The following is a 24,058-nucleotide window of genomic DNA, read 5'->3' on the forward strand; positions in this document are numbered from 1 at the left end:
ATAATACCTAATTTAATACTTTAATTTTAATTGTTATATATTTAATTATTGTTATTTGGCTTTTTTTCCGTAGATTTTTTTTCCCTGGTTTATTTTTCCCGTGGCTTTTTTTCCCTGGATTTTTTTTCTTGGCTTTTTTTCAGACTACCTTAAAAACCACCTAGTGAATCACCCTGTATATTGTATTGTACACTGAGCTCATTAGAATACTATAAAACACTAAGACGAAAAGACTTCCTCGCTCTATCGTGTTTTGTTTGGCACATATTATATATATATATATATATATATATATATACGTAAGTAAGCTGGGTTTTGTTCTTTACAAAACGGGCGAGTCACTTATTATTACAATATTGTGTATATATATAACAATCAAGCAATACACACATATATATACATAAACGTATTATTATAATTATTACGCTCGATCGTCATAACGTAATATAAAATAGGCAGACAAATATACATAATAGCTAGTACACACACCCATCCACCCACACACACGCACTCAAATACAGACACACACAAACATAATATACCCATATTCGTGTCTGTCTGATGAAAAAAAAAATATACAATGTAATATATAATATATGTACAGGATTATACGGTAGCTTGGCCGTCAGTCATTTAGCTGTGTGTACCTTACCATGTTGAAAAATAATAATATTATTATTTATTATTATCATAGTTGCACGTAGACGAGAAACTCGCGCGCACTAATTACCGAAAAACGAAAATGAGCGCTCGCGATGTTATTAAAATTACATTATTATCATATTTTTTTTTTCGAACTTTGTTTCCCCTCCCGTAACACAATACCGTAATGGGATTCCGTGGCATGTCGGAAGTGTTGGGCAGGGGGCAAGGGCGCCTCCGAGAATTGTCTTGGACGGCGTAAGTGTATTGTTCGGCGTATCCTGCAGTGTTGTGGCGCTGCAGCGGTATAGGGTAAATGCATCGCGTGACAACTACAGTGTGCTCGCAGCAGTGACGGTGATGGCTGGCTTATATTATTGTGAATTTCTACGGTGCACACGCCCTACGACGCGACTTATTTCCCGCAATAATGATATATTACAATACAATACACGGACTGTGTGTATACATGGTATAATAACCTAGTAGACGCGTTTCCATAGGTATTACCTACTGTACAGCGTATAGTAAATAATAATATTATATCGTGGAAATCACTCCCCCGCCCCAACCCAACGCCGTAGAATCTTTACAATAATAGGCATAATATGCGTGTGCGGTACATAAATCAAAAGTAGTAGCAGCAGAATAATGTTACTGCAGCCTTGGTCGAGTGGACGTATAATACTATAATCATGGAAAAAAAGAGAAGTAAAAGTAAAATAAAAAAAAAAATAGGATAGGTTACGTCCTAACCCACGAGGTATTATTGCAGTAAGTTGTAACCATGCGCCGGGGGTAACAATACCACGATTACACAAGAGTACAAGACCAGAGATAGCGAAAAAACCTATCAAAAGGATTTGACAAAGAGATGCGGGGGCGGGGAGGACGGGAAAAAATAATACTACTCGATATTCATAAAGTGTATGTTATATTATTATCGTCCTACATACTCGTATCTCCGACAGACTGTAAACACTTCGGTCTATATGTTATTTATATCATACACAGCTACGGCGGAACTTGTCTTATTATTATTATTATTATTTTTTTTTTTACGGCCGTCCGACCAACACGATAAACTTTATTGTACGCGCTTCGAGGATATTCGATTTCCAATAGCAAATCCATTTTGTTTAACGTCTTCGCGACGGGAATGGCTTATATAGTATGCTTAAGTCAAACGAATGTGTTGCAGTGTCGATGTATATTATGTTATTATGTATATCCGAGCGTAGCATGTTCCTCAAATTAGGAATTATTACATCGGAAGGCAGTGTAAACTTGATTACTGTAAAACGAAGGTGGTTTTTTTATGAAAAACGTTAAACGAATTTTAAATCTCCCATGCCGATTAAATTATAATAGTATACAATTAATAGGTATTGTCTATTAATGCGTTGAATTAATGATCTTTGCACGTTTTCGACGTTTACCTAATCAAGCGTTATAGTAGAATTGCTTTTACCACACTATAACAACTATATAATATACCTATTACAATGTAGGTACCTGCCATGTTTAACTTTACAACGATTATAATATGAGATTTATATTTTCAAACGTTTTGATTTTTAATGATGACTCGACCGGGTGAAAATCTCCATTCTAAATTCATGAATAGACACATAGTATATTGTATTGTTATTAATTTATTTATTATTGTAATTTTATTTTATTTTTTTGTATATCTTTATTAGAAATAATCTGTAGTTAACAATAAGCATATGTGGGGAAAGAAAGAAACAGAAAAAAATACATACAAAGCATCATGATGCTTGAGAAGAGTACGTTACCTATAGTGGTAACACTCAAAGACAATAGACATTATATTATAGGCTATTATGGAGTTATAACATCAGATGTAGCGTGAACGGAAAGTCATCCGTTGATGATACTTCGAGCTTTGAAAGGAGATCAATTTATTAATTACGTGTACTTTCTATAGTTAGTAATTTTAGCCAATAAGTATGTAATATTATATGCACTGACGCACTGTACTGAATCCACTATAATAAGGCGTCAACAAAATAATAATGAACTAAGCTTATTGATTATTTGTTCTAGTTGTCTTTATTTATTATACTGTATAATTTTCGGAAAACTCCTCCCAAAAAATAAGGAGTATATATCTATTGCCTTGAATATAACTTAAATTAACAAAAACACGAGGTTTTTCAAAACTTTGGTTTAAGTCTTTATAGCAAACATCACAGAATTACATATACCAATATCATATATAGCCGTATAGGACGAAGATTGTAATTAAATATCTTGGTATTGTTTTAATTATTAGAAACTGACATAAACAAATCTATAACAATGTATTTATAATTCTTCATTATTAATCATAATATCATGACAACGTATAAACTATAGATACAATGCTGTTACAGCTTGTATAGTCATGGATAATATATTATTATTATTATTATTATTGAAAAACTCGGTAACCGTATTGTTCTGTGAGTGTATCATTTTACATGTACGTCCAGAGTCCAGACTTCAGATGATTAAAATATTCAGAATGTTATATTTTATAATATTATAGAAATAGCTATATTATAGAATTATGCAGGGGTACTTACGCACATATTCGGATAATTTTTCAAGTCGATTTGCATATTACGTGTTTATATACTCGTATAGTATTAGATTATGTTTAAATACGGTAGGTACCTATATATCATATAATATATTGGTGCTTCACTGAAAATTCAATTTGGCGAAATACATAAACTAAAATCGCATTATCGCGCATTACGATGCGCCCGTTGCCGACATGTGCTTTAAACTAGAAAAGAACTTGAAAAAGTGCCCAGAAATTTCGTTCGCAAAAACTTTTTTCTTCATTTCGCAAAATCAAATAACGATTGAAATACTTAGGAGATTCTGTTAAGACGCGTAAGCGTCGCATAATGATGGGCCGGAGAAAATTGAACAACGTCCGTTTTAAAAATTACTCTACACAAGAACAATACACACACAATGATGTTATGTGCTTTTGTTCCTTGGTGAAGTCTTTTAAAAGTTGCACGAACAATCGAGTAATGTGAATTAATCTCGTTTTGTCCTCAAGTTTTTGCCATATATTTAAAAAGATTTAATGAATAGCAATCGAATCATTAATGGCCTACTAATGTTATAAATTTATAATATCTTGGAACTATCTATGCATATAATATACTGTCGAAAATATAATTATTCATTCGAGATAGGTTTGTTGTCTTAAACGTTTTAACATTATGGAAATTATTTCATAAACATATATCGTAATAAGAATTATATGGTATTATAATATTGTGTCTTTTGTTTTTATATCATATTATATTATGTGATCAATTATGAGAGATGAACCTTAAAATGTCAAACGATATAGCACAGCTATTATACATATTATTTCAATCGATTCCTATACTATATTTTTTTTACATTTTTCCATTTAATGTGAAGACAGTTGAGTACCATAAAAATCGAATATATCGCGGAGTCTCTTTTACATTATTATCTTCACGTCCAAGAAATGTCTATAAAAATACGCTTGGAAGTGAAGATGTATTGAAAACGAAATTTGATTAGATCAATGGCGTTGTGGTGCAATGGCGCTCTAATGGAAACGTATAAAACGTGACTATATATATAGTTACAGTGCACTACTGCCAACAGGGACGGAGACATCTAAATAAATGTTGTTATTATATTATGTATGTGGCTCGGAGCTTGAATTAAATTGGGTGTGAACAAATTTACACGCCAACAGTTTTTTCTCCTCTCGATATAAATATATCGACTGTTGAAAACCATTTTAAAAATATTAATTTTTACATACATACATGACACATAACACGCGCGCGTTAATAATTATAATAATAATAATAATTCATTAATTTCACTTACTACGTCTTATGCGTAGAAAATACATACATTCGAAGAAAACACTTAACACTTACGCAACGGAATCGATCATTTTTTGGAAAGGGTATGAAGAGAAGAGTTTCTTATATTAATGCTGTTATAGGTTAGTGCTGCTGATGGATTCGACTGCACTTGGGAGAAGACGTTATTAAAGTTTTTGTGTCGTGTAAAATGAAAAATCCTGTTGACGATTTTCGGATGTCAACCAGAACATCTAAAAATTATGTACAGTGTATAGTGTATATCTACAACTATACATTAAAGTAATACCATTCATTATCATTATATTATCTAATATATGATATAATATGCTATTTAAACATTGAGTAAAGCGAAATCGGATGAGTTCGTTTGCAGTTGCACCGGTCCAACTTCTGCAATATATGTGTAGAGTCCTTTATTTAATTTATATACGTGTTTACGTGCATTAATTAAATGGCGAAGAAAGGAGGGTGTGCCATCTGGAAGATAAATCTGGTTCACCACACGGAATATACGTGGAAGAACGACAATGTCTACCAAAAAGGCTAATTAATAATATAAAGACGATTGTGGTGACCATATGTTATTATTATTATTATTATTGTATGCAGTGACATTCAGGAATAATATCAGTACCTATTCTTGGGATAACAATATTTTAGGTAATAATATAACTTACTTGTAATTTATTTTCCTGATTAAAATATAATTTATTATAAAATACATCTTGTTGGATTATCGAAAGGGAAATAGTAATAAAATATCATTAAATACACGTACAAGGAACATAATCGATAGGGTATTTTTTATTCATTTCATTAACTTTATTATATAATCTATAAAAGATAGAATTTATTTTAAGTGAATAATAACCAGATTATTAACTACCAGATAATGATACATTAAATTGTTTGATGGGTGTAAATGAGGAAACTATTTATCATTTATCAACTGCATCACCTAGGACATTATGTATATATTATATATTATGTTTTTTTTTTTTTTTTTTAATGAGTGGATTCATTAGAATAATTTATTAGAAGTGTTAATATAACTGGAGTGGATTAATTTGTTTTTTTTTTTTTTTTAAGGGAGAATTTCGTTAATATTATAGTTAATATTTTGTGAATGTCTGCAGTGATTAAATAGGAGAGATGAATGGGTTTATAAAAGTTTTAAATTTGATCAGGAAAATTTAATACCAACCACTTAAAAGTAAAAAACAATATTTGTACAATCATTATTTTTCAAATAATACTACCATTTACGGTAGTACCTATTTTATCATCATAGAGTTATAATTGTTTTAAGACACTACTATTTTTATTAAATTCTTCTTACAATATTATTTATTCTATTGTGTTCATACATAATATTAATTAATTTTAAATGACTATGATTTTTTAAATCTATAATTATTATTATTGCGAAGAAATTAGATGGTTTATTTTTCATGTACATTGTAAACTATAGTGTTTGTATATGAGACTGTTTAATAGTGATTTGTGTTGCTTGACAGAAGTTAATGTAGCATTATAATAATTGATGTGATCTCTTGTGATTTTGGTCATCCACATATCCATATAACGTGGTAAAAGTTTACTCGTAGACACACTCAGTAAACATATATAGGCGTTTACATCACGCTGTTTTTCGGCGTCAACTCCCTCGCCATTAAACGCGCGCCTACCTACATAATTGACGTACTTAATCCGGATTATTATTGTCACTCTCGTTGACGTAGAATTAAAAGCGCTTTTCTTGTCGAACCACGTCCACCGTTTGTATTTAATAAAGTGGGCGGCTGGTATATACATAGCAAGTTCTTTAGCTGTAAGACACATCTATACGTCTACACTATCCGTCACAAAACCTTTCTTGTACTCTACATGTATTGTACTCACGTGCTCTATACGAAGTCAGAACTGCAGATAATAATATGAACATTTTATCGTTTTCTAGGTCAAAGTGATTTTGAGAGTTACCAAAGGGGCCACGGCAGACGAGCAACCAGCGGCGACGACCGAACCCGGTAACAATTTCATGTCGGTGGACAAGAAGCACAGACAACTGACGCTAATTGATCCGAATGCACCTCCGGCCAGCGACGGTAGTCGGCGCGTGGGCGTCGCCGCACCCAAAATGTTCGCGTTCGACGCACTGTTCACGCAAGAAGACTCTCAGGTAATACACGAAACATCAATCTCTCCACTGTATATTATACAATAATATATTTAATAATTATGTTATACGAATTATTTTGATATATATTGTATGTGCCGTAGTAGAAACTACATTAGACACGCGCGTTGTACCGTATCTATAATCATTATTATTACCATCAACATCAAAATATCAGTGTCGAATCTCCTAACCCTGTACATTCGGATAGCTTCTGATATTGCAGTGTTTTATATTAAAATATACATCGTTGGGATATAATATACCTGAATAAATTACGATTAAGTGTAACGTGGAACACATTTGAACCCTCATCGTCGTTATATTATCATTATTCTCGAAAAAGATTTAAGGATATTCATTTTTCTTCGTGACACGTTTATTATACTGGTCGTTATCATATTATTACATATTATTACAATATTTTTGTCGTTATTCAATCAGATTGTATACCTACCCAATATATTATGAATGCTAAAAAATTAAATAACAAAATAATTATATTAAATTATATCATTAAAATAAAATATTTACAAAAATAATCCAATTATATAATTATATCTGTGATTACAAGGTTATCTTCAAATTATTATTTTTTGAGCAAGTTATAATACCTGTCACTCGTTTTAATCAATACTTATGTACCTACTTTATAATATTATTAATAACGATATGGGGATACCTACCATTTGTTTCTAATCCATAAAATTAATTTTATTGCATACTCTAGCTTCCTCTCATAGTCATAATTTTTGAACCTGTTGTGACACTGATATGGTATGTCACACACTTGCTATAAATTATACATAATATCTACTCATCCAGTATATCATAGGCGTTTAAAATATTTTGATTTCTAAATTCCCCGCTGTGTGATTATATGTATTTTAGATATACAATCTAACACAATATCGTTATATTATATTGTGTAGCATATATCTAACTTAACTTAACTACCTAACTTACTTATGGGGGCTGTATACAAATTTAGATGAACTGCATTATATCAGCGAGATTTGCAAGATCTGCATTTATAATATCGAATTCTTATCCGATTGCAGGGCCTCGATGATAAAGTTTATAATGACAGATACCTACCATCTGTCTACCGACTATAACGGCTACCGCCTGCGCCAAATCTTTTCTGTATATACGCTTGGCTGGTTATCGCAGGATGAGATTTCAAAAAAACTATATTCCTATACGTATATAAACCCGCAATAACAAGGAAAGGGAGACACTAAACAAAATATTATAATAATAATATGATGATACAAATAAATTACGTATCAAAATATGAGATTGCCTTTATGGGAAATAAAAAAAAATATATTCAACCGATTATCCGTGAAAAAGCTCGGTGTTTGCGCAATGCGGTGGTAGACGCGCACGAACATGTAGCTAGTATAGGTATACGCGACAGGGTCTATTTCAACGGATGCTGCAGCAGGTACATATATTATATATATATATATATATATATATAATGTTATATGTGTATGCGCCGCCGCGTTTAACTGCATTCTGTTTTCGGTGCAGGGAAAAGTATATATATATATATATACATATAAGTATGATTGTGGTAGTGATCGGTGGGGGGAGGGTTAACGTGAGACACTATAATTCGCGCAACAGACATAAATCTCTGCAACTCGCTCTTGCTCGAATATATATATTTAATAATATACACACATACATATATATATAAGTTCATTCATACATTGGTGTGTCGTGTGTGAAAAAGTCTAACAAATGCGGATGGTGGTGACGAGGGGGCTTTAAACGGGCGCGCGTACGGGATTTTCCAGCGGTTTACTATATCGGCAATGCTCTAATAAAAAAAAAAAATAGGCCGCGGTTAACAGCGGATATCCGTTTGCCGCGATGGGGCTGCTACTGATGCATCAGCAGAGATAGATCGGAACTATATCATAAAGCCGGTATCGGCACGCCTCGACGCGCGTGCGTGGTGTAATTACTTTGGTGGCGGAGAAAAAAAATAATGGGGTGAAAAAAAAACAGCGTTTCGGTGACAAAACGGTTGCGTGGTTATCTAGGACAGAGTCGGGCGCCCTCACTCACCCCCTCCCCTGTGGAAAGATGCTGCGCGAGATCGTCGTAAAAATAGCACGACAGAAGACCCGCCGGCTATATGTGGGTATACCAGATATATAACCTATATGTACGTATAGTGTATACCTACGACATAATTTATCAAAGCTAATGCGGACTAACTCGGCAACTAGCTCTGTACTACATACGGTACTCGTGTGCCCTGATGAGGGGGGAGGTAGGAGGAGTCCCCAGTGGTTTAGTTAATCTCGTATACGCGGTTTTTATATATATTTTCATCCGTTTCTTCTTTCGTGCAACCGAGTACCTACATGGCTACATACCACACACTAAACCTGCACCACCGTCACCTCATATATGTAGATAAGCATATCGTGTATATGGTCAAAAATCACAGCAGCTGTCAAACAGTTCTTGCTACCGTAAAGGAAGTCTGCAATAAGTAACTATAAAATTATCAAAAATGAAGTTTGATGAAATATTATTGCTGATTAAATTGTTTCGCATATCGCATAATGTTATATTTTAACCAAAATGAAATAATTCAGAAACAAAGACAATAAGACATATATATATATATAATGCCTATAAAAGGTGATTATAAAACTTCGTAAGTATTATAAAGTATACGTCATAGCAATTAAAAAAATTGTAAATATTTTCTTAAAGGTTAAGACTATAGGTACAGTTATTTCGTTCACAAAATAAGCCTCAAAACGCTCAATGCATTACTTCATTTTCTTCTAATACCAATTTCACCATAACAGTGATGTTATATTTTGTGCAGTTTTCACGGTTATGGATAGCAGTTTCACGTTCGTGAAGTGATTTATAAAATAATATAATATCCAAGATAAAAAAATATGTTTTCATCAATTATTTATTCGGTTTTTATACAAATAATGCTAATTAACGTTACTGTATTGCAAAATACAATTCAATGTATAGTATACATGTAAATGTAATATGTATGTATAATAACATATGTGCGTAACGTTAGAGTTAAACACAGTACAACTTTATTATTAGAAAAATGGCAAATTAATTTATTCAACATAAAATTAACAACTTGTGTTAACTATCACAATTCTCTGTCTATTTCAATACATTCTTTACATACTATTGAAATATTTGATTGATTAAAAAAATAAACACAAAACGGAATTTTCTCAAAAATTTGATTTCCGTAGTCATTGATTTTTATAGTAGCATGGCAGTTTAATCATGCATGAATTATGATTTATGACGTGTACGTGCAAATAATAATATGTTGACACACCTGTTGTTTTTTATGATCTTTATGATATATTCTTTGATCACGGGATCATTTTCGTTTGGTTTTTTTTTTTTTTTTTATGTGAGAAATTCGATCTTTTTATGTAAACTTTGATTATAACCTTAGTCAGTTTCTAGCTGGATTTTTAAACCGATGTCAATCCGACCAGATGAATAATTCACTACATTGTTTACACCATTCAAATACAAACAATTAACAGTTATTAGTAGATGTAAATACCTACAAAAAACGAAATTATAAAATAAAATATTATTTAATAATCATATCACAATATTATACTATTTATCAAATAGTTAAACACTTCTACAGTTATACAGTAATATATAATACATATCCTCATCATAAATATAGTTTTTTTTTTATAAAATTCACGAAGTAAAACGACTTTTTAAAATATTTAATTTCTAAACATTAAGTGTAGTACACGGTGCCATTCACAAACATATTTTTTTCATTTGCCTAAACAGTATAACAAGTAACACCTAGGTATAGAACTCGTTATAGCTGTTTATTAATTACCCATCAATTATTATTATTTGCAGTAATGCCGAACGAAAATATTAAAACTAAAGAACTAAGCATGAATTATAATATATCATACTGCAGGAGACGAAGCCGATACGAAGTTTTTATATTATATAGCACTATGTTTAGTGGCGACATGTTATTTTTGCATCGATAAAAGCGCGTACTCTGTATAATAATAATAATAATAAATGTATATACGCCGTTATATTGGCGTTATTTTATATATTATGTACCTACTGGATTTGACATGAGAAAAATTGCACATCCCTTAAGTATCGTTTTAAGCGATATTTCCGTGGTGGTATATATTATATATGTATATGTATATATAATATTACTCGCTCTATAGTAGCATATACATTATTATATACACATATATTTATATAATGTATATTATAAGGCCATACTTATTATAGACGTATCGTGTTTGCCTAATACCACGTATAAGAGCTTGCATATAAACGTTCAGTTTTTAGTAAATATTTGTTGAAGAGTGAAAGCCATTAATAATGTTGTGTATACGCGTTATGTATTTATATGTATATATACTTAAATGGTTGTCTTCTAATTTTTTTTTTTAGTCCTTATTTAATTTTTTTTTAAAACCGAACCCTGTTTTTGGTTACCTTCCTATTATATAGGTGGGTATTATATTAATACGACTGTAGTAATTATGATGATTAAATACCCCTGCAATTTATGTCCATTATTCTCAACGATCCTGGTCAATAAATTGAATGTATTTTTATCACCAATAAAATAGTAATATAGTATATCAAATTGAATCTGAATTTTGATTAAGCTTTAAGTAGATATACCACGTCGTTACTGCTCCTGAAATACCATAACTAAATATTTAATAATAAAAATTGCTATACCCTATCAACTATGATAATATTCTTCAATATTATTATTATAATAATAATATTTATATATTATATTATATTATATATAATATTGTACATAAATATTAAACTATTTTATTTATCCTATACATATAGTATGATATGCAAAGTATGAATTCTCGAATTTTAAACAGTTTTGGTAAAATATGTTTAATGATTTAATAAAAAAAAAAAAAAAAACATTTATATTTGACAGGTGGACGTGTGCAGTGCTACATTGATGGACGTCATACATGCGGTCATTCATGGTACCGACGGATCTGTATTTTGTTTTGGCCACCAAAATCTAGGTAAGCCTATAAACATATTTTAATATTTTCTATGAAAATCTCCATAAATTAAAATAAAAGATAATAATAAATAATAACCAATCAAAATGTATGATCGATTCATTATTTAAAATTGAACTCAAATGGTTTAACAAACGTGCATCTGAATTTAAATGGTAGGTAGAATTTAGTTTGTTAGCTAAATAATTACGCATAGAGATGAGTGAAATTTAAATGGAAGATAAATTATTATTAATAATAATAATGTCACACACGTCAATGGGGAAAAATATATAGTATTTTTCTGTTTAAATATTACAATAAAGCGGATAGTGTAGTTAAAACCGGAAAGAAAAATAATTTGATAATATGTTAATGAGAGAATGAAAGTTTAATTTAGCTAAAAATCCATTACTTTTAAAATATGTTGTTATATCATCCACAAATTGAAATACCAACCATTTTAGTTAAATATACATATATGTTCAATGTTGTATAATAATTTAAATTATTCCACCTAATTGAAATCATAAAGGGATATTAGTATAATCAGATTAATAATCAAATAATTGATATTTTCTTTTTTTCTCTTTGAATATTTAATATTAATATAATTTATATGGAATTTTCGCTTAACTACTATTATATATAGATATTGTAGTTTTAATTATCACCACATATTACCATGTAATTTTTTACAATGCATTTAATGTTTAAACATTTAAGAATAAACATATTGCTTATCTCAAACTTATATTTTTTATTTAACAATTTTAAGTATATATTATTTCTTATAATACTTCATTAATATTCTATTGACTTTATATAAGTTACTTATGAGTTTAAAAGTTATCGGTTTCTATAATACCATGTAGTTGACATGCAGAAGTAGCTATAATTTTCTAGACTAGCTTATTTTTACAAAATCGTATGATATGATGATCGCGCACATAGTATTTTTGTAATATTTTACTACCTACTTAAGACCATTCTAAATGTGGCTTTTTATTGAGCACTTTATCATAAATTATTTTCAAAAATATCAATATTTAAAACCAATAGTTCACATAAAAATTAGAAATGATAGACGGTTTTAAATTAATTTATAATCTCCATAATATAATTGATGCGATAATTTATGCAGCAATCAGTGGCGCCAAACTGAATTTTTATAGGTGGGACAAAGTATAAAAATTAATACCCATCCCACTTGGATATCGTGTATTCCCATGGGTTTTTGATATGCTGGAATATTTATATTTTGTTTCTCCTTATACGAATTATTTTTATACATTACAAATCACAATCATGTCCTACCCCCCTAACCACCTACGATCCATCCACCAACTTTCAAAGGTGGGACGGTCGCCCTACCAGTACGCAGGGTACGGCGCCACTGACAGTAATTTTATAATATTTTTATTTGTATAGTCCGATAGTCGATAGCGTTATTCGAATCATCCATCGAATGTCAATTTGGAATAAAACCCGCGCGAGATGCACAGAATACAGATTATGATAATAATAATACATATATAGAAACTATCCCTTATTCTGCAACCAGCTCTCGGAAACCGAAAACGCCTACCTATTTCCTCCTTCCGTTTACACGATTATAGTATAATCGCCTACCTATACCAAACATGTTATCCGCTTCGAAACCTACAATCGGGATGATGACTTTGAAACGCGTACAACTCATCTCGCATACATATATTACAATATTTTCGTCTCATTACACACGTATGTGCAGTGTGTGTGTATGTTTATGTGTATATGGGTGTGGGTGTTAAAGGTGGATGATGTATACGTGCGCCGAGTGTACTTTGCGCCATGTTGCATCACTTATTAACGAAACGCAATAAGTCGGGCAGATATCGCCGTGTTTATGTAATATTATTACGTACCTGATGCACAATTTTATGGGTGTGAACGCACACCGACCGCGCGCGAAGTCCGTATAGACCCATAATACGCCACAAAATATTGCGCTGTTGATATTGGCAGAGCGGAGCACAGAGGGAATATTATAATATATATTTCGTTTAAAATTCAACAGGCGGCTGCTTCCATGACCACGCTGATGACGAGCGTCGTGTATATTATTACATTATTATTATTATTATTATTATTATCATCATCATCATCATCATCACTATCACTATTATGATTATTATTATTGCGGTGTCCGCGGGCGACCGTTGACTTATTTACGCACGGTGGCAAGTTTCGTCAAAGTTCACTGATTGTTATATTATAATATATAATATATATTATATACAAACCGTCTCCGAGCAAACTTCATTACACACCCGCCACCGCCCACCACGCTGTTTATTTTGCTAGTTCCAACCTCGTTGTTTACAGTACAAACTTTAACAAGACATGGGCAGACTATAACCATATTTCGACCGAGCCCAGTTCGATGCGCGCAGCTCGTATCGTTATAATATCTGTATCTGTGTCTAATTCATTCACTATACATGGTGATAACTTAATAACTACCTACTTATTATAAACTTTTTGAAAATATTTTTTAAATATTATTTAAAATCGTGTATAAGAGGATGAATAATGATGGCTATTGCCATTTTGCTGGCCTTTTCAATAAACTTTAAAAGATATATATAATTAAATTATGAAAGAATATAAATACTCAATTTAACTATTCAGTGAATAGTATTTACGTGCCCTTACATTTTATTTGGGTACATCCATAGGTGGAAAGCCGTTAAAATTTCAGGGGTCAAACATTTTTATCATCAATGTAAATGGAAGAGCTTATGAAATATTTACGGAGTTAAGCCCGCTTAGCCTCCCTGAAATTTTCGCCAATGAATATTACGCTAGTATATTAAAAAAGAAGGTATAATTTTTTTTAGAATATGAACATAGGTTACCATTAAATAATTCATGAATCACCCAACATTTAGTTTAAAGTAAGAGAGAATTAAGTTTTTGATTTTTTTTTTTTTTAATTCTACTGTAATAAATTGATTTAATTTTAGTACTCGTTATGGGTGAAAGAATCTTTAATACTGTCCTTTACAAATCTGAAAAATAATCCCTTTTAAAACACTAGAATTGTAGAATTTTAATTATTTATAGCATAAACACTGTCCAAAAACACAATTTCAAAAAAAGTTTATCTCATTTTAGAATATAATATGGGCTTACAGGTCAAATAATCACCCTGTAGTATGTAGCTCGTATGTATATTATATTTATGTTTAAAATAAACTATACCTTATTAGTTATTACCTTAGATGTATCATATACGTATAATAATATACACGTATACTAGTTGCGAATACGTAATCAACGCGTCGACATCAGTCACGTATTATTTCAAATCCAAATACATATAGGTACTGTGTTGTAACTCGTGACTCTATATATCTTTCAGCCCTGTGCCTACCATAAGTGCAGATGGTGGATCTTAAATTTAGAAGCGAATATCAGATTTAATCATGCACGTTTAAAAAAAATATTAATGAGCATCATAACGTGATTAGTAGATAATAGTTATTTTAAAACAATTTATCATATTAATATAAGTACTAAAACCCCAAGTATTTATCTTTGTTTTTTACAAGGATTAAATTCTAAATGTCAAATGTTCTTATCACTATATCGACCAAAAATAAATTCTGAACTAACAATATTATGTTTATAAATATAATATAAGGAAAAGCTAATATTATTCCTCATTATTTCTTACTTTTTATTTATTATCCATGTTAGTACCTACTTGGTAATAATTTTATAAAAAAAAGATGTAGATCCTTAATAATATTATGGTAAATTACACAATGGTAATAAGAGTTTTTACTTTTATATCATACTTAGTATTTGTATTATCTTTATGAGAATGATTTTGTATTGGTATAAAAGGTCGTACATATAGGTATTTTTTTGTTATATATATTTGACAGTTAAATCATAAATTCCATAGAATATTATAATTATTATTTGCCATTTCCTGCTAACTTTATCCCATAAACGATCTGTCAACATCCCGATCGGACCACTGTCAATCATCTGTACAGCATAATGGCTGCTCCGTGTCAACTGCCGCCGCTCGTACGTGTTTTGTTTCAAAATGATTATTACAGTGACTATTATGCGTTTTATTTTAATGCACAATTTTGAGACTTTGGTTGTACATTTTGCTCCAGGTACGACTCTCGACAATTCCAAAGGTATTGAAAGTACAACAAGCTCGTAGTCAGAATTTATTTAGGGAGTGTTTTAAATTTAAATTTAAATATAACTTGAGGTGGGATCACACACTATCTGTTGAATTAATATCACTCATATAAATCTATTACTACTACTACTAATAATAATAATATGATATAGAACCCTATTACAATATATTTTTTTACAACTCACAACACCAACAGGCTACGCCACTGTGTAGATATGAGGATAAACTAGTAGAAATAAACGCATATTTGCTGTTCATATGATACTTCATCTTCGTAGGTGCCTAGTAAAATATAGTTTTCCTTTTGCACATATGGTTTAAAAATTCGTGTCCAAACTAAACGCAAAACTCTTCGTTGCGCAGATATATATACACCTCGTGATAACTATATTACTTCAGTCTTTGTATATGACAGCAGATACGATATAATGTCCATACACGAATATAGGCACTATTGTACAACATGTGTGAGTAAGCAATATCGAACGGAAAGGTTATATAAGTTTATAAATGATCGGCATGCGATGTGTAATGAACCGTGAGAGATAAACTGGTAGACGATGAGATACCAATCGCACGACAATAATACGCAACGTTTACTGCAGAAATAAAATAGAAAAATCTAATTTATTTTTGAAAATATTTGCTTCGATTTTCACGGCGAATTTAAATAAATAAGTAGTACACAATTCGATACGAAATAAATATTTTCAACGTATTTCATATTATAATGTTTGAACTATGTCTTGAATCTGAATTGAATGACCGTTAAAATGACATAAATTCGAGTTATGCCGAACATTTTTTCCCCCAATTGTTCACAACGCTTTCAAATGAAAAAAAAAAAAATTGAAGAATTGCTATATGCACACTATCAAAATATGTTAATTAATCATACTACGTATTTAACATATTATTTTATTTATGGTTTACAAGTATGCGCACTCGAAAACATTAATTGTATTTATAGTTATTATAAATCCATAATGTCACAAGTGAAAAAAACAAATCTAATTTTGACCCAGACCTATTACAAATCGTAAATTTACCGTTAACTCGGGACAATATTTGGTCAGAGCCCGAGGGTACGATCATTTTGATGGATTTAAACGGTTTTCGGGTAGTGAAGAACAATTCTGCAAAAGCAGCTCATCACTGGATGAGTAGGAGCAGGAGGTGGAAAGCTTAGTTGGCGGCAAACAACCGAAATGCTATAAACGACATTTGCGGCAAACAGTCCGTCAGCCGGTGCCTTCTAAATAGTAATGAAACCACTATCACCGCCACTATAGTAGTTACCGAGAAAACTTTGTTTTGAAACAGCTTTTGGGATAAATGACATTGCGTTGTTTGACGTTTTGTCTTTTAAAACGGTTTCAAGCACACTAATGTAATATTATTATTCTCCCCCTTCCTTGCAAGAGCTCTTTTCGTTGATAACTGAAATATTTTTAGAATCAAACTAGATAGCTTATTGGCTATTGAAAGCTATTTTACTATTATATGTCTACATAACAATATGATTATTACTATCTTTATCAAAATAATAATATATTTTATTCATATAAAAATAACGCAATTTTCCGCAGCACTATAATTATTGAAAACTTTGAATAAAATTACACGAGCCAAAGTATGTAATTAAAAACAACAATATGAATAATGAATTCGCCTTTTAATTTAGTATATCATTGAAATATCACATAGGTATTACAATGAAGCACGCAAACAAGCAATCTCAACTTTCATATTACATAAACCTTTACCTATATTTAACATATAATAAAATAATTTAAATTGTTATATTATAGCTCATTTTTTTTATTACTTGTACATTTTATATATTGCTTAATTAATATAACTAGGTGGTATAGGCACTATATAAAAGCATAAACGTGTGCTTAATGTAAATACACTATAGAAACTGTGTAGTATAGATTTTTAGTTTTAAGGCCAATCTAATTGACTACCTATTGTATATTTAAGTTTGAAATAAACGTATTGATTCAATGTTCAGTTAAATTTATGATTGCATTATAATTATGTATGTAGTTGCAAATTATACAGTATTTATACTGTCTGGTGTATAATATAAGTGCACAGGTATTATAAAGTAACATGTGAAAATTAAAAAATAAACATGATTTCAGTATCCAGAATTTTATCCGACGAATACATAGGTATTGACTGCATACCTATATATCTACATTAATCTGAGTTTATGAGCTGCATAAGATTGTGTCTATATGCATTTTTTTTGCTAAAACGTTTCTATATAGATTTAAGTAAAAGTGACTAGTATTTCACAATAAAAGAAAACGAAAAACGTCCTTGGAGCTATTTAGTCGTAAATGCAAATTAATACTTTTCAATTTATAAACAGCTTAAACATATTCGATTACAATTTGTTGCAGGTAAAACGTACACAATGATCGGATCGCCGGAAGACCCACAAACGTACGGAATCATACCATGTGCCATATCATGGCTTTTTAAAGGCATTCAAGAGCAGAAGGCGAGGACTGGGGCGCGTTTTTCGGTCCGCGTGTCTGCCGTAGAAGTGTCCGGACCAGCAAGTCCCGTTAAAGACCTGCTGGCCGGCCAATCCAACGGTAATTACACTTATATACCATATATGCTACACACACACACACACACACCTACGTATATTTTCGTATAATATCGTACACTAAATACAGGGCTCATTTAGACTTTAGAAAACCACCTCTCGCGGTCCTCGAGCGATAACATCGCGACCACTGGAACCCTCAAAACGACTGGGCTACATTCAATATATATGTATACATATTAAGCTCTTGAAACGTGCATTGTGTATAATGTACGTATATATAATATATATATACAAGCATGCACACGTTAAATCCAATCCCGTGACGGCAAAAATCCCTCAGAATTTTAATGTCTGGATTATCGGTAAATGGTATTATACCGCGAATTCCGTATACCATGTATGTATGTATAATGTATATTGTATATATGTATATATATAAATATTATATAAGCGTACTTCGTGTGTACAGGAGGGGTAGAGTCGGTGGTTTTTTTTTATCGCTCGAACGTTCAGAGGGGACGCCAGCGTGGCAGCCGATATAGAAACGGCAAAGGTTGTTTAAAAATTTCGGGTTAGGGATAAAAACTGTTGAAAACAGTCTGAAAAAAAAAGAAATAGTAATCCTTACGTTAAAGAGCGCGATGGGGGAAAAGAAGTAACACGGATTTACGCCCTTTTTTAAGCGTTTTCCGCGAGATAAGCTTTTCACCACAGTCTCGTTTTGACTGCCATTTGAATATTACACGATTTATACGTCGATACGGGTTTTATAGTCCAAAACGCCCACCCTGTATAATTTATAATATATATATATATATATTGGATTTGGTTTAAAGAAAACATCAGAGTCCCGGTGGGTAAATCAACTCAGTTGGATTTGATTTTTTTTTCAATCCTTTTCCACCTCCACCGCTAATACGCTCAATCTGTACATTTCAACCCATCACTATAACACCGTCGAGAACTTTTGAATTACAAAACGTCACGAACGCTGTCTGTGCAATAAATTATTTAATACACTGTGTTGAAGCGTAATATACACACAGAGGCGTACTTAAAAAATAAATAAATAAATAGTTGTTCGTCAATTTAATTTTATTATTCTAGACGAATAGGTAATTAGTTATTCCCTCACATTTATTTACAAACCAACCAAGTCTCTCAAAACTATAATAATTACAATACCTATATAGTGATATGCATACAGAAATATTTTTTATTTTATTTTTTAGGGTGTTTAACGTGCTCTGAGCACGCGACTGTCGTTGCAGGCTTCTATTCGTGCCCGTAATGCATGTTTAATAACATTTCATACATTTTAATATGATATTATTATGTGTCTAAAATAGGTACTGAAATATTTTAAATGAGAAACCCATAATAAGCACCATTATGTTTTTAGTGTGCTTAAATCGATAGGTGGTAGTCCCTGCAAAATTAATAGTATAATAATTTATAAAACGTATAGGTATATTACTATAATGCATATTCCTTTAAAATTGTAGAAGTGATTTTGAAAAATTTGGATGCGCTCGGGGGAATTCAAATAATTCAGATAACACGAAAAATAATACATATAGCACCACAGTGTTTTTTGCGTTATTTTATTGGTTAAATATTTGAAAACTGAAATCTATAAGAATTTTTCATTACTAGCAAGTTTGTAATGATCATTGTTAGATACTTTAGATATTAATTTTATTTTTATTAGATTGTTAAGAGTTTAAAATACAAAGCTAATAAATAATAATTAACATAATGTTAACAATTTAAGAATGCCATAATATGCTTAAACGTGAAAATAATCCATATCTCTAAAAATATCCATTTAATAATTATTTAAAATAAGTAAATTATAATAGATAGATGATATACAATTTTTAATATAAATCATAGTTCTATGGATTACATTTTGTTCTTATAAATACATCAAGCAAAGAACCTATACTCAATAAATCTATTTCCTAATGAAAAAGATAAACATATATAGGTAATACTATATAAATGTTATATACTGATTAGTATAAGTTTTAAAAAAATCTTTCTTAAAACTAAAATATATCAGTCGATCAAAGTAATAAATGGAACCGAATGTAACCGACTAAAAGATCCAGCCTTAAAAATCATCTCTCTATAATTATTCAAATATAATTTGCTCACTTGGGTAAATAATGTTAATATTATTATAAGATATTATCTCGCGTTAACCGGTTTATCATCGTCACGGGGTCGTGCTGCATAGCCAGTCTTCGAGTCGCGCGAATAACACCATAGTACAGGTAGGTGCTGCAGAATCTTAAACCAGCAGTAGGCCGGATTGCGTATATTAATAATATGTGTACACGGGTAGGCAAAATATAGGCGTGTGTGTGTGTGAGTGTTGCAGCGACGACGGCTGCGGACTACTCACGCGCGATCGTATATGATATGATAATATAATGATAATAACATACTCGTGCGAGATACGTATCGCGTATAGGTATTGATAAATTATACATGCGACGTGTGTGCATCAAACTCGTGAAAAGTCTCGACCGGTCTCATATGGCGCAACGCATATATATGCCTATACCGTCTATACTTAATAATAATACGGGTTATACCATCAGCTGATGGTGGTGTGTATACAGGGTGGGCTAGCATCGACGCGTTGTTTTTCCATTAATATAGGTATACAAGATGGACGTGAGGAAAAACGGAAAGGCTCGCGGACCATCCTGTGCACACACTGCACACACGCACAACCCGTAATGAGATATTGACGAAGGCCCCGCCGCACTCGTGTGAAGTATATACATATTATGTAGGTATAGTCAGGCGTATTATAATATTATACGCGACTCTCTGGTGCGCGGGCGAAAGCTGAAAGTTTCTCTACATATTACACGCACTTATTCCGGTACGCACGCATTGCATAACACGAGCACACGATATTCGAACACCGGCCCACCCGCCGTGGGAGGACTTTTAACCGAGTTTCTTCGCGTACGTCTTGTATAATAACGCATTAAATAATATTATACGGGTAGGCATAGGTATGTACGTGTCGGCGGTCCATCGCTTTTGATTAGCGTCGCACCCCGCGCTCGTCGCCGTGCCCGTTCATCATCGTATCCGCGCCCGCCAGACACACATCGTCACGACGCCGCATAATATATCACATAATATTACACACGACGATTGCCGCTGCTGTTTGCGAGCACCTCGTACGGCGTTCATGATAATAATATCAACACTGCGCGTAATAATGTGTGTGTGTGTGTGTGTGTGTGTGTAGGTTCACGATGAAAAGCGTCGACCCGCGCGTCCGACGAGAGGATTATAAATAAGCCGCGCGCGGGTGATGTGTGCGAGCGGCAAATAAATAATAATTCTACTTTGTCGCGTCGACAGACGTCGCGGCGCGGCGGCGGCAATGACTACGAATACGACGACGGCGGCGACGAAAGCGAACGTGGCGCGGACGAGACGTTTTTATTAAAAAGTTTCCACGCTCGTGTGCCTCCGCGGCAGACAGACTCGACGTGACCGAACGGCGTGTATTAATCTTGATTTAACTCGAACCCACTGCAGCTGCTACTCCGGTGTATACAATAATAATATATTATATTATTATATAGGCACCTACGTGTTCCCTCTGAAAAATCATCCTTTTTGCCAGTCACCTCTGCTGCTGCAGACTCAAAACCCCGAACGTTATAATAATATATATTATATACGTATAGTAATAGAGTCGTATTTGAGGTTAAATAAAGGGGGACGGGATGATCGGACAATCTCCTATCCCAATATATATATAGTAGCTTTTTAAAAAATAACGTTATTATATTATAGTTTATTTTTCTTATGTTTTAATAAAATCATAATTGGGGTCCCGTAGACCAAATAAACACGATGGTTCCATGTAGCCATGCAAAAAAGAAATTAATTTTTTTCGAAAATCCCCGACTTGTTATACAAATGTAAGTCTTATTGTCTTAACAAATACTTTATGGCCTCAATTGAATACTATCAAAAATTGACAGAATTTTAGACAGGCTCGGGTTCCATTCCCGAATTTTCAGTAGAACTCACCGGTGAATCATATAAATTTAAAAAAATTCTCTAAACTCGAATTTTTGTCTGATGATTTGATCTATAACAATAATCATTTGGTTGATTTTGGATAATTTTTTTAATTTCGGAAACTCCGATTTATTATTGCATTGTATTTTTTTTATATATATATTTACGATTATAATGATTTTGTATACTAATACTAAGTATACCTATACATAATTAATATGTTTCATAAAATATAATTTCGGTTTATGTGTAAAATGTAGGTATTATTATTCATGGAAAGCCGCCTCGGGTAAGTGTAACAACAATAAGAAGTTTAAACTACGCGTGGGGGGTTCTAAATAATATTCTTATTTTAAAATTGTATAAGCAAACAATGTCAATTCACTATGATATTCAAAATCAATGTACATAAACTGGGGATTATTTTGAAATTTGATCGTATACAATTTTCCATAATGTTATTATGTTGTGCATCATTAGTAAGACACAACAAATTTTAAGTGGGTACTGTACATCCTCTTGAAAAATACTAATAAAAATAAAATATAAGTTTAAAATTTTTAATAAGCAATTTAAAACAATAATATGACGATATGTGGTCTCTCGAGCTTTTCGTCTTCATCTTGCCATCACAACCCAGTTTTGCCACTGCTGCAGCGCGGAAACCCATCTACCTGTCACCACGGCTTATATATTGTGTGATTTTGCCAGCATAAACTTACACGCTCGGCCCATTATATGCCGCTAACGAGATAATATTCTCACGTTGTTTTCATTAAGCACGTGTACCTAAAATCTGCTGAAATTCGCTAAACAGTACGATACTTACTTATACATATGTAAAATACTTCACATGATATATTATGATTATGTAATGTTATAATAAACGATGGTGACGACAGCAAATCTTGAAACCCCATTTACCCACAGCGGAGAGCAACTTTTGATTAGGCCGTCACTGCGGCGGCATTCGTTTCAGTATAATTATAATATGTATATATAATATAGTTTTTTAACCCTTAGCCCGCCTCTTTATTTTTCCCCCCAAGACTAATATAATATTACCTATATAGAGTCAAGAAATGCTTTTTTTTAATTATTCCTCTGTTTACTTATATTATTATTATTATTATTATTATTATTAAAGGGGCTATATAAAAGTGACAACATTTTTATATTTTATTTCATAACGGTAGGTGCATTATGCCTACTAATAAAATGGTATAATAACGTGTAAATAAGTTATACGAGCACTATAACAAAATGAACCCTATCAAAATCCAATTAATATTTAAATTTCCATAACATAAAGCTATCTGCCGTTTAATTAAAAATGAAATAAAAGCATAAAAATTAATTTATTATTTAATGTCTTTTTTTTGCACATAATAAATATTAATACTTAAATAAGAAGAC

General features: G+C 31.7%; 1 protein-coding gene across 5 annotated transcripts in view; it reads left to right on the top strand.

The window, feature by feature from the left end:
* Positions 1-24,058, top strand: part of LOC107164121 (kinesin-like protein CG14535) — a 181,940-nt gene that overhangs the window by 148,429 nt on the left and 9,453 nt on the right. For all 5 annotated transcript variants that reach the window (XM_089220104.1, XM_089220107.1, XM_089220106.1 and 2 more), the window contains 3 exons: positions 6,505-6,726; positions 11,723-11,816; positions 18,420-18,617. In XM_089220104.1, the coding sequence (XP_089076230.1) occupies positions 6,505-6,726; positions 11,723-11,816; positions 18,420-18,617 (514 nt within the window). The remainder of the gene's footprint in view (positions 1-6,504; positions 6,727-11,722; positions 11,817-18,419; positions 18,618-24,058) is intronic.

The sequence above is a fragment of the Diuraphis noxia genome, unplaced genomic scaffold, assembly GCF_037042655.1.
Source record: "Diuraphis noxia isolate RWA-SAM2 unplaced genomic scaffold, SU_Dnox_SAM2 contig0002, whole genome shotgun sequence".
Classification (NCBI taxonomy): domain Eukaryota; kingdom Metazoa; phylum Arthropoda; class Insecta; order Hemiptera; family Aphididae; genus Diuraphis; species Diuraphis noxia.